This window comes from Ascidia mentula, chromosome 6 (genome assembly GCF_947561715.1).
Source record: "Ascidia mentula chromosome 6, kaAscMent1.1, whole genome shotgun sequence".
NCBI lineage: Eukaryota > Metazoa > Chordata > Ascidiacea > Phlebobranchia > Ascidiidae > Ascidia > Ascidia mentula.
In genome coordinates this window covers 3,575,801-3,588,525 of record NC_138571.1, presented here as the reverse complement: position 1 = coordinate 3,588,525, position 12,725 = coordinate 3,575,801, and the positions used below count along the sequence as shown (strand labels likewise).

At 38.1% G+C, this 12,725-nt stretch overlaps 1 protein-coding gene across 1 annotated transcript in view; it reads left to right on the top strand.

The window, feature by feature from the left end:
* The first annotated feature begins 4,620 nt into the window (after positions 1-4,620).
* Positions 4,621-12,725, top strand: part of LOC145906898 (uncharacterized) — a 28,817-nt gene continuing 20,712 nt past the window's right edge. Inside the window, exons 1-7 of the mRNA XM_082994360.1 lie at positions 4,621-4,746; positions 4,825-4,944; positions 5,006-5,159; positions 5,218-5,333; positions 5,430-5,537; positions 5,905-6,024; positions 6,357-6,476. Of these exons, the coding sequence (XP_082850486.1) occupies positions 4,725-4,746; positions 4,825-4,944; positions 5,006-5,159; positions 5,218-5,333; positions 5,430-5,537; positions 5,905-6,024; positions 6,357-6,476 (760 nt within the window). The 5' untranslated portion in view covers positions 4,621-4,724. The remainder of the gene's footprint in view (positions 4,747-4,824; positions 4,945-5,005; positions 5,160-5,217; positions 5,334-5,429; positions 5,538-5,904; positions 6,025-6,356; positions 6,477-12,725) is intronic.

Here is a 12,725-nt window from a genome sequence, read left to right as displayed (position 1 = left end):
TGCTTTCGGCGGAAGAGGGCGGTGACGTAAGCTCGCATGAGTTTCACAATCTCATTAACTTGTTCTGCGGTGAAGGAAATGTCCCCTCTTGACTCGGTCTGAAGTCTGAAAACATTCGCAGATGCCGCTCCGAAAGACTGGATCCTGAGAGGAAGACACAATAACATGTTCAACTCAAGGAATGTAGCTGCAAAATCTTGTTTAATTGTTTGAAACAGTGGTTCTGAGACTTTTCAAACGTCAGAGCCGAATTCGAAACCGGCCGCAGCAAACCCGAAACCCTATTTCAGAACTTTTTTTGTAAGTGGGCATTTGACCGAATCAAACATTTGGGCCGTAGTTCACCAACAATTTTGTTTTCTGACGCCAAATAAACTGCAGGTAAATATGGCCTCCACGTTACCCTACTACTATGGTTATGATAAGTTTATGTTTCGTAAAATAAACTGCATTATATTCATAAGACCGATACGTTGAGACCCAATAACTCCAACAAGTTTCGTGTCTTCCCGCGTTGAAAACGAACCATTGTGTTCGATCAAACTTACTTTTCATATGAGAAATGATCCAGGGACTGTGAGTGACCCAGTTTGAACACGAATTTGACATCCTGCAGTTCCTCCAGGAAGAGAGTCCTCTTCATCTCACCGCTCTCACCTTCCTCCTTCACCTTCTTCATCCCTCTCTTCTGGAACGTGTTAAAAAGACTCGAACCCTGAAAGAATTAAAATCTGACGAAACTCTTCGTTGACAAAAATGATTTGTTAAATTTTAACGATTCGGCCTCAATTAGCTTCGTCCACAAATTAAAATTCTTTGTTGTTTTACTAACTATCAATATACGAGCTGATTTAAAGAATGACAATTAGTTGTGGAATACGATTCATGCGCGGTTGGTGCCAACGTCCAAATATAACTTAATTTTGTTTTGAACAAAAACGACTTGAACGTGTGTGAACAATAAATATGCGGAATAAAATGGCATGGGCACCGATAAAACCACAAAGTTTATCGAGTCAGGCGCCCATGGGAACGGATAACTAGCATGGGATGAAAGGATGTGTTCGAAGGGGGGCAGATCTACGTGGCGAGTTTGGAATTTTACGTAATTTATGAGAACGTCTTAATTACCGAAAAAATCAAATTGAGACCGAATAAAAACCTTTACTCACAGAACGTTTCTTGGCTGGCATTGAGTTTGCATTTAATTCATTCGAGAAAGAATCGGTTCGTTTGAAGTAGAAGTCTTCGTTTTCGTTTGTGATCTCGTAAGCGGCCATCAACTTGTTGATTGGATAATATTTGCCGATGTCAGCACTGGAAAAAAAAATCCATGTTTTATATTCGCAAAAGAAGTTTTGAAAATCCATTGGCATTTTTATATTTTCATGCGTTTTGTTGGCTAAACGGAACGAAGCAATGAAGATGAGAGTTTCGGCTCCACTTAAATAAACTTACTCAATATTGATTTGATGATAATTTCCTTCAGCGAATTGCAACCTTAAAGCTGCGATATCTTTCAATACGTCATCAGATAGAGGGTAAAGTTCCTGTATCACTTGTTCGTGGACCTGCGACATTAGGGAAGTTCTGAGTTGATGTTTTTAAGAAAGCTAGAGGTTTTATGAAATTTATTTGTTTAACTTAACAAAGAACCCAAAAATTTAGTAAACCTTTTGTGTTAAGGGTTCCGCAAACTCTACATTGGATAAAGTTATTTACACACTTAGTGACGTCATACCTCTTTAGATGCAGCTTCAGGTAAGACAGCACGGGACGTGATGGGTGGTACGCACAACGCATACAAGCTATGAGATGCCAGTAATGTGTGGTGGGTAGAAGAAATGTAAGAGTAGAGAAAACCGAAGAATTTTTAATTGAGAATGTATAGTGATTTGAGCCAGATGGTGCGTATATATTGTTTCGGCCACAATGGTGCGACCGTCAGAGTCAGAAACGGAATTAAGAATTCGAAGATTGTGGGAGTTTGGAAGAACTGCGACACCCCCGCAGGCTGGGCCTTTTGGAGGTGTCGAGTTTTAAGAGGGTGGGGCCATAAGTCGGACTTCCACAGGGATTCCGGTTGCGAGAATGAATTTTTTGTAGGCAAAAATGTCAAAGTTTAAAGAGGAAAGGTACCGGCACAGGACCAGCAATGTGTGAATTTAGTCGAGAAAACGATGGCGCAGAAACCTTTCAAATGATGCGCGTTTGCAAGACATTTAGTTTTTGTCGCAGCACCAAAATGAATGCAATTCGTTGATGGGGAAGAAATGATTTAAATTTAGACGATTGAACGATGGAAAAGAACGTTGTCGAAAGAATTCAAAGCTCTAATTACTTTGCTTGTGTTCGCGTGAATTCTCTTAATTTTGAAAGTAATTGCCAAGTTACTGACAAACCTTCAGTCTGATTACCTTTAAGTTTGTTGGATGTTTTTCAGCCTTGATCTGTGTGGAAATGGATGACGTAGCATATGACTGAATGATGAATTGTGGGACATTAAACCTATTCAATATATGCTTATATTTGGCAATATTCATCCGTTTGAAATACACGTCATCAAATATACGTCACGAAAACCAAAGTAATTGATTGAACTAATGGTTATGCACACAGCGTCTGTCCCGAATGGGTGATGATCATTAATAATTTCAGTTAGAGTTGATTTAATTAAAAATCAGTCCGTCATCTGAAAATGGTTTGGTCGTTTCGTCATCTTTTAAAACAATTGTAATTAACGGTTAAAGCTTATTGAAACATATGAACAGATATCAGTAGGTTGAGGTTTTACCAGCAGATACGAAGCTTTGAACTCAGAGTGCAGACCTTTTATTAACAGAGGAATATTTATAATAGAAAAATACATCGCAAATCATTTTCGGGGATGTTTACGAGATAAAACTATTAATGTTGCGATTGCTTGCTTGGTGAATTTAAAATATTTGCAGAAACTTGTCCTTTATTTAGGCGCAAATTAACTTTAATATTCTTGATATCTTTACGTTTCCTGTTTACTTGTAGCCGATGTTCTGTCATTTTATGTAGCAATCATAGTGTGTTATGTTCTGTGTGCTGGGTGAAGGTATAGCTCTGAACCAAAATGACATTTTTACGACAACTTCTATTATGACATCATAACGTTTAACTTACTGAAACTATGATGTCACAAACAAAAGGTTGCGGAACACTTGGCTTACGTAAGAATTAAAATTATATATTGGCAAACAAATTACACGAGAAGAAAGGCTGGGTGACGGCTAGGTGAAATTTTAGAGAGCGTTTGCAAGAAATTTTGTGGTAAAAGCAAAGTTTATGTGGTTTTCGGGTTTGGATTATTATTCATAGTGAGACAGGATTCCTTTTTCTAAACAAAATTTGGTTTTATTATTAAAGTGTTACTTAAAAATTTTATAAAATACTGACGGTTTACTCGCATCACCAAAATGAATGCAATGCTATTGACCGGTCAGCAATGTGGGAATTTAGCCGAGGAAATGATGGAAAAGAAACCTTTCAAAAGACTCCAAAGTAATTAAATATATTTCCTCTTTAAACGCATCGTCGTGTGTCAAAATGTTGTCGGATTTAAATCACTAAATGTCCAAAGTAATTGTATGTTGTGTTCTATATTCTGTCTAATGTTGTGGGGGGTGTTTTAGGCGCGCTTGCAACAATTTATCGTTGAATGGAACAATCGTTTTGCATCAGATGATTTCGCAAAACCAGCTTGGTGAATGTGTTATTTTTGTTCAGCTTAAAGGTGTTGGGAGTACATTGTGTTTTTGGTTTAATTAGAAACCTCTCCAGTTCCGTGGTGCCTTGCTGTCGCGTTACGTTGCTCTATATTAAAAACAGTGTGTTATGTTCTGTGTGCTGGGTGAAAGTATAAATGGAATTTCGGAGCGTGTTTGCAAGACATTTAGTTTTTGTCGCAGCAACAAAATGAATGCAATTCGTTGATGAGGAAGAAATGGTTTTAATTTAGACGATTAATAGGGGAGATAGCATAAGACTGAATGATGAATTGTGGGACATTAAACCTTTTCAATATATGCTTATATTTAGCAAACTTCATCCATTTGAAATAAGCGTCATGAAATGAACGTCGCGAGAAGCAAAGTAATTGATTGCACACAGCGTCTGTCACGAATGGGTGATGGTCATTAACAATTTAAGTTGCAGTTAATTAAACCAAAAATTTCGTCGTTTCGTCATCTTTATAAACAATTGTAAATTAGAGCTTATTGAAACAAATGAACAGATATCAGTAGGTTGAGGTTTTGCCAGTAGATACGAAGTTTTGAACTCAGTGTTCAGAGCTTTTTATGAACAAAGGAATATACGGAAATATATACGAGATAAAACTATTATTATTGCGATTTTTAATTTGCTTCAAACCTTTAAATTTCTTGTTTACTTGTACCGTGTGTTCTTTCATTTTATATAGCAATGATGTTAAAGTATTATTTGCAAGCTTTCCTGCTTTGTTATCTGCAATGCAAGAATCAATGCAATTCGTTGCTGCGTTTCAAATTTACTCATAAAATTTTCGTCTACTAAAGTCTACTAAATATTTCGTTTCCACAGCAACGTGTGACACAAAGTTATCAGATTTAAATCACTCAATTTCAAAAGTAATCTGCCCACCCAACTGCTTGAGACAATATTCGGATTTGTGTGGAAGTGATGATTACGCCTCTGGTCCCCTTTGTCTGGCTGCAATGCATGCAGGACTGATGGATAGTAAGTTACAGTGACAGTACCCTGGCATGTTTACCAGATTTTCTTTGATATGAACTCAAACCAAACATTTTTGTAAAGATGATGGAGGCTACTTTGAAGTATACAAAAGTGATCCAATACATGAATATAAAGGATTGGACAGGAACGGGGTGAGAAGCAAATCTTGTTCGTCTGCAAGATGGTCGTACACATTTGAAAGTAAGCTATCCCACGGGTAGCTTTTGGTCAGAATAAATAATTACTATTTATGTAAATATAGTAAAATGCAGCACGACAGGAAACAGTGAGTTTTCTGTAACTGATGTATTTTTTCCACCTGGTTGTTCGTCCAACTACGTCTGTGGAACAAATTCGTACAACAAGAATTCCTCGGTTTGTGCCTCTGCCATTCACGCTGGTATCTTGTCGCGTAAGTTGGTGTAATTAACACTTTGTGGTTTGTTTGAATCAACCATGAATATTTTCAGGAAGTGGAGGATACGTGACGTTTTATTCTAGAAACGGAAGGCGCTCATTTATTGGTTCGACCAAGGATGGTGTAACCAGCAAATCGTGTGGTTCATCAAGTCAATACTTTTCGTTCACTCGTAAGTTAACAAAAAGCCTTCTAACAGATAAACAGGGATTGAAAGTGAAAAGAAGTGATCAATGAAATAACGCTTGTTTTTCAATCAATATTTCAGATGAAGATTGTTGGAGAACTTCTTCTAACAACGGTGAATGTTTGTCTGGAGTTAACGACCAACATTGTTCTTGCAACCCCGGGTTGATTGGGTCAGACTGTGAAATAGGTAAGAAATTGCCCTGAAAGCTGGAACATTTGGTGCTAAATGTGCCAAGTAAGTCGTAAACGATTTGAAAGTGCAAATTACGCTTTAAAAATAATACGCTACAACTCACATTGATTCTGGCGCCAATCTTTTCTTAGCTGACGTCAACCAACAGGAAGAAAATGTTACTTATTTCATGTTGTATTGTTTCTCATGTTTAAGCAGCAGAATATTTGATAGATCTGAATTTTCGGCCTTACGAACTTTCACTTATAGCCGTGTTGAAGTTGCTGTTCTTAATGAAGTTCATGCCCGCATTTATCTTCGGAGCTAAATGCCACTCAACATGTAACAGTCCACTGAAATTGATCGTAATTATCATATTCAGATATAAACGAATGCGCGAATGTAATGTACAACTGTCATCAACATGCAACTTGCATCAACACCGTCGGCAGTTTTCAATGTTCTTGCAACGCAAACTACACCGGAGATGGCATTGAATGTTGTAAGTTTGACATTGTTTTTACAATATTCAAATACAGGGATTCCAATCTCCAGGCCACGAACCGGTTAGAGTCCGTGATGCATTTGTAACCGGTCAGTAGAAAAAAAGAGAAAATTTAATGTCATTAATTTGAGGATGCCACATGCTATCCTAAATGACAACCAGCTAAACGAAATTGCCTCGCGTGCGTGACAGTAAATATCATTGAAATACGGACTAAATAAAACCCACTTTTAAACATCAATCACCTGTGTGTGTGTAGGGCCGTGAAGTCAACTCTTCCCTTGGAGTAATAATGCAAATTCAGATCATGAAACTTGATTCCTTTTTAGATCCAGATTTCTGTGCACAAAATCCTGGTATTTGCCAGAACAATGGAACTTGCATGGATACAAAAACCTCCTACAATTGTTCATGTGCCCACGGGTACAGTGGATCACATTGCGAAAAAGGTAAGATTTTGTAGTTTTGTGTTTGGTTCTTTTTGGATGAAAGGAATGCAATTTAATAACAGTGTTCATGGTGTTCGAAACCTAGGTTCGTTTCCAACCTGCAAGGACGCGTTACAAAACGGCCTTAACGTAAGCGGAGTCTACAATTTAACTTATCCTCTGACTTTCCATGGATATTGCGACATGGATGGTGGAGCTTGGCTGGTAAGTTTGCCTCTCGAGGCTGAAACTGTATCCTAAGTTTAATTGTTGGGAAGAGTTCGGTGGACGTTTACATGTAAAGTTGTTGTCTGAACATCTTACCTTGGTTATGATAAATACCAGGTGTTCCAGCGCCGTTATGATGGATCTTTGAGTTTCGATAGTGATTGGGTGGATTACAAAAATGGGTTTGGGGATCTAACAAAAGAATTTTGGATGGGTTTGTATTCCAATAAAGCAATCCTTAACTAAACGTCTTACAAGTTTAAATACAAACTTACAACTGCTGTTAAATTTTGAATAATAGTTGGTTTTAAATTTAATGCATCTACTGACCATGTACTGATTGTTACAACTTGCGCACACCGAGTTAAATATACAGGCCTATCAAGCAAAACGTTTTAAGCAAGCTTCGTAACAATCCTAGTGCCAATATAACAGTATCAGTTAATCCAATTTAAATTCCAGTGTTTTCAGCAATATTATTACAACCAACAAATTTTATCAGGTTTGGAGAAACTGCATCAAATCTCCAGTGCGTCCACAAGATGTCGCCTTCGTGTTGAACTTCAGGATTTTTCCGGAGGTCAAGGTTTTGCCGAGTATAGGTAAGACTATGACTTATTTAACGTTTTCAATTTAATGCCTTTGTTCCAACGATAATTTACCCGATGCTGCCAGGTCGTCATAACTAACAAAATCTTAAAAGACATTAGGGAAATACCCTCCTTATTTCGTCAGATTCACAAAATTCGGGATTTAAGTTTGAAGCAACACAGAATATTCTTGCTGTGTTTCAATGCATCTACTCGGTTCGGAATAATTATGAAAACAAAAAGTTTAGATACCGCACACACATAGGGATGGTAATCAACTCGTAACGACCCCACATCACCGCTCTTGAGGTTTGCGCGATCGCTTGGTCGCGGATTGCCGGGACCGAGCTCAGTGGGGCTCGGATTGGGTCGAATGTCACCTTTTTGCGCTTAGAGAATGTGGCTGCAGAAAATTTTCTTTTCCTTGATTCCAAATCTTTTGAAGCGTAGGCATCTGGATGACAGTTCAAGCGAAATTAACCACGACCAAACCGTTTGACAATTGATGGCAGCAATCCAGTGAATATTAGTGCTGTGTCCCGCATCGATATATTGGAAAAAAAGATGATTATATTCTCCAGCTAACACCCGCATAATCCAGGGTTTGAAATTTCGATTTTCTGCCCAACATGCTCTGCTCCCAATGTTTTGAATGAGGCAACAAAAATCCCGTAATCTCGACGTGTAAGACGCTGGCACAACTTGATTGTCAGTGTATAAGTTGTATAGTGTAAACACTCTTTGTTCTCTTTGCCCACCCCTGGGTTAGCTACTGGTTGTTGCGTGGTTGATTGGATATTGTTGGGTCTCTATGCAAGAAAATGGGTGCATTGGCCTGCAGAGTTAATTCCTTAGGCCAGTGGTTCTTATCCGGTTGGAAATTTTGAGTTGTAGGTGGATAATTAGTCGGCACCCAAATACACAAAAGTAGTCGGAAAAGAAATATATTGATCTGTATTCACTGTGTGTTGTACACTTACCGTATTTACTCGATTGTAAGTCGCGACTTATAAAGTTTTTTAACCTACCGTTTTTGCGGCTTACAATCGAGGGCGGCTTATATTCCAGGGCGGCTTACATTATTTTATGTCACGCCGATATTTTGTCTGCGCTCTGCTTTTTAATGAAATTTACCATCAACTCGCTCCATCGTACCAGTATGTTTTATCGCCCAAGGTTGTAAGCGTATCTGACAATTTAAAACTATACAGATTTGTTGACAATTATTGTTGTAGGGCACCTAAGTTTGTCTTTAACATTAACGTGCGGCTTACATTCGAGGGCGGCTTATATTAATTTTTGAACACCGTCGCATGCGGCTTACAATCGAGGGCGGCTTACATTCGAATAAATACGGTATTGGTAATTGGTAATGCCATGCGGTAGAAAAAGTTAAAAAAGTATAACAGATATAGCGAAAATACAATAATTAAATTCTTATTAAAAAATGTAAATACCAGTGGGAAATAAGGATTCCGTTTACACTGGAATGGGGAAATGAGATAAAAAAAAGGTTAAAAACCACTGCCTTAGGCGACATCTTGGAATGTCAGCATCGTATGCTTGATTGACATCTTATTTAAATGGAACAGGTTTCAGGTTGCTTAAAAATGGACCTCCAGTCGTTTGTGAACTTAAAGTTGAAAAATATCTGAGTTTCCTTCTCAAAACTTCTAATCCCACTCTGTGTTTATTGCTTAGTTGACAAATAATTATCCCACACAACACAACACAATTTATGACACATGTCGTTTATTACGTCATAAAGGGTTTTATTTTCAAACAATCATTCCCTTGAGAAACAAACCAATGTAAGCGAATTGATTGAAAACAACAAATTACCCGTTGTTATTTAAATAACTTTGCATTAAATTAAACATTATGACATTGTTGTTTTCAGTACTTTCAGCATTGGCGATGAAGGAAGTTCTTACACAATTACTATATCCGGATATTCGGGGAACATAGGAGATGCCATGACAAGCGGGCAGAATCTAAACGGGATGAGATTTTCAACTCGCAACAGTGACAATAATTTGTGAGTAATAATGATACCACGTGTCTGATTATATTTCTGTTTTACTAACGAAGCAAATCGAGTTGTGTCAAAAAAGATAAAATCCATTTCTTCAAATAGTTGATTTTCGTTGACAAAGTTAACCGCCTACCCTAAATCAACAATTGTAAAAATCAATTGCTCTGAAACAGGGGGTTGCGTTAAAGTTTTAGTTAAACACAAGTTTTAACTGAGTTTAAATAAGTTGTTACACAGAGTTGTTGACAACCGACGTAATTATAATTGCAGGTGGTCAAGAGGCAATTGTGCAGTGACTGATGGTGGAGCTTGGTGGCAACGTGGTTGTTCACATGCCATCCTCAATGGTCCGTGGTCAAGAAATTCTACTAAAGACAACACTATGAGTTGGTCCACTTGGCAGAACTCATGGGGCGGAATAATGAGTTCTAAAATGAAAGTGAAATGCGAATAATTGTTGGGGAGGTTTAAGTGACGAAAATTAACATTGCGTCGTTAGTTACCATAGCAACGTTGTGTTGATTTGCAATTATTGGCAGACATTGTAAATACTTTCACCTGTTTTGATAAAGGCTTTAAATCGTAAATAACACGAAAACAATTATACCAAACCGAATGATTACACAAATCCTTTTAATTTTTGTGTTAGTAGAGAAAACGTCACCTTTCTGCATTTTTGTTATTATCATGGTATTTGTCGGGCGTTACTGAACACGTCTACACATACAATAACGCTGCCATATATCTGACTCCTGATAAAAAGGCTGCTATTAAACCCACAGTCAATCGATCAGTTTAAAACATAATAAACAAGCGCACGAGGGTTAACAATAACACGTTACAAACCACGCGTACAAAAAGTCTCTGTCCTATATGTCCTTTGTCCTCTGTCCCTTCGTATCATTTTTACGCAAAAAGACATGTGGCCTATATAGAAAATGCATACCGGGTTATTTGAGTTTTGATTACCACGTGACTCATTTGAAAAGGCCGCTTGTTGCTGGAAGTGTCAACGAACGAATAGCACGTTCGCCGTAAATGAGTTGAACTTGGTTTACAGCGTGATTATTATCCGACGTTAATCAAAAAAACGGTTGATGCCAGAAAAACACAACGTAATAATTGCAAATATGACGTCGACACTACTTATTATTACATTTTGTGTGTTTCGGATGCCACTTCTTCCATAGAATTATGTCAACGTGTCAGTTAGATATTGACAACATATTCCGTTTTATCAGCATTCCTTGGATATCATGTCGTTGTTGTAATATCGCATGCAACCGTTTCCATGCTTTATGTTGATAATCCATGTGAATATAAACATTGATCCATCAGATTTGACAGTTGATTTCTAATTCGAGGATGTCAGTAAATTTGATTCAGTTCAGTTTGACTTTCTCTGATAAACCCCAAAAATGCAGTCACGCCAATTCACCACAAATATTTACAGAAATTCGCGAATATCGCGGCGCCATTTCACCGACTTATGGGAAAGGTTTTTATGTGAGCGTAAATTGTGCAACAAGGTTTCTTGTCGACACCCAGGTCCTCATTGCAGCCCAAATGATGACGTCACGGCCGTGGGCCTTCGAGTGGCGTCTGTCACGTGATGTGTTTCAGTTGTGTGGTTGTTTTTGTCCATTCGGTTACCTGCCTACCTCTGCACACACCTTGCTGCAACTTATTCTTACTTGGCCCTGATGATGAACACAGTGGTGTTTGAAACATTTGCTTCGGCATGAGTAGCATACTAGCTTTGGCTTTCCTTTACAAATCATTTCTTGCCACCACCCAAGGTTAGACCTTATACATTCTTGTGTAATAACCAAACTTAACACAGCAGTTTGTGGAGGACACAGACGCGTCTGATGCGTCTGCCGGTTGCATTCCATAGCAGAATGTAGATGGCATGGAGAGAGTGAAGTTTTGTAGAATTAATTCCTGAACCCGAAATAAACTACTCGATAAATAGAATTTCAAGCCACCAAAAACCAAGGGTCGTGACGTCAGTTTCAGGCCATGTTAAAAACCAGAATTTTCCGACAAGATCTCAAAATACGAATTTCTTTTCGATCCCAATTCAGGGTTTGTTTCTTTTTCAAAACGGAGCGACAGTGAAACAATAGCAGTAATTGGAACGTAACAATAAGCAATTGTGACATCACAGGCCTCAACTGACTTGCCGCAGACATACAAGGAACTGTGTTCATAAAATAATAATCGAAGAAGAAATAAATTGAATCAAATGTACAATAAATAAAATTAGACAGATAACAATGTTAAAAGATATGCAGTCTAAGGATAAAAGGGTTGACAACAGTATGTACGAAGCCGGTTGAAATATTTCATGTTACACGGTGACGTCGTCATGATTGGGTCGAAATAATTATGAAATAATATTGAAATTACAAATCACAAGTTGAATTGCCATGAGTGGGACTGACAACTTTATCGCTGGTTGTGATTTCTATGGTTATAGAATTTGTTTTCCCGAAAACAAAATAGACAGAAAAGATCACCAAGTGCTTCAGGACAAGAAAGAAAATGACTAGCGAAAAAAACATGTCAAAGTGGCAAAACATATGAAAATCGTCACTACAAGGTTTAAACACTGGAGCGGAGTATTGAGAGTGGGCGTAAGCGTGTATGCCGAAACTATAAGATACATAATCCTGAAAATAAACCCTATTGGGACGTAAAATACTTGGAACAAAATTAACGACAAATAAACAACAAGACATTAAGTACAAGTACAAAAAAAGGAGTTGACGATCACTGACACAAAATCGGTCAAATGACTCTTACATTAAAGTCCACAGATGTGCGCTGAGGAGAGAGTTTGCCAATAGTTTTGGCTTATTGCCGGGAGATGTATTTGCCTTAAATATTCATGTAGTTGCAAATTACAATATGTACAATCTTAAAGAAAAGACGAAAAACACAAGGTTGTAATAACGTGGAGAAAGTTTTTTTGGGGGTGTCATCCTGGAGTGGGCGCTAGAGCGCGGAATCTGCGTCTCATTTGTTGGGTGTGGCGTTAACAACACCGGCCAAGACTTCCTCGAGAAAGGGGTTGCCCCTGTTTTGTTGGATAGCTAGCTTAAAGTGTACAGAGGTTTTGAAGGATGAAACCAAATGCCGGGAAATGTCGTTGATGGGTCGTGTTTATTCTGTTCCGTGTTTTCCAATTAGTGTGTGTAAGTGAGGTGTTAAGGAATGCTGCTAGTGTTTTTGTGTATGGTGTTGTGTTGTGAAGTTGTGGAAGGGCGATGTGTAAAGGTGTTGAGTTAGTTAAAGTTCGAAAAATCTTTTGTAATTAGGATGAGAAGACGTTGAATGGATCGACGGTTGTTAAAGAGGTGAGAAAAGGTTTCGAAGGAGGAATTGCAAAGGTAGCAGTGGGATTGTTGATCC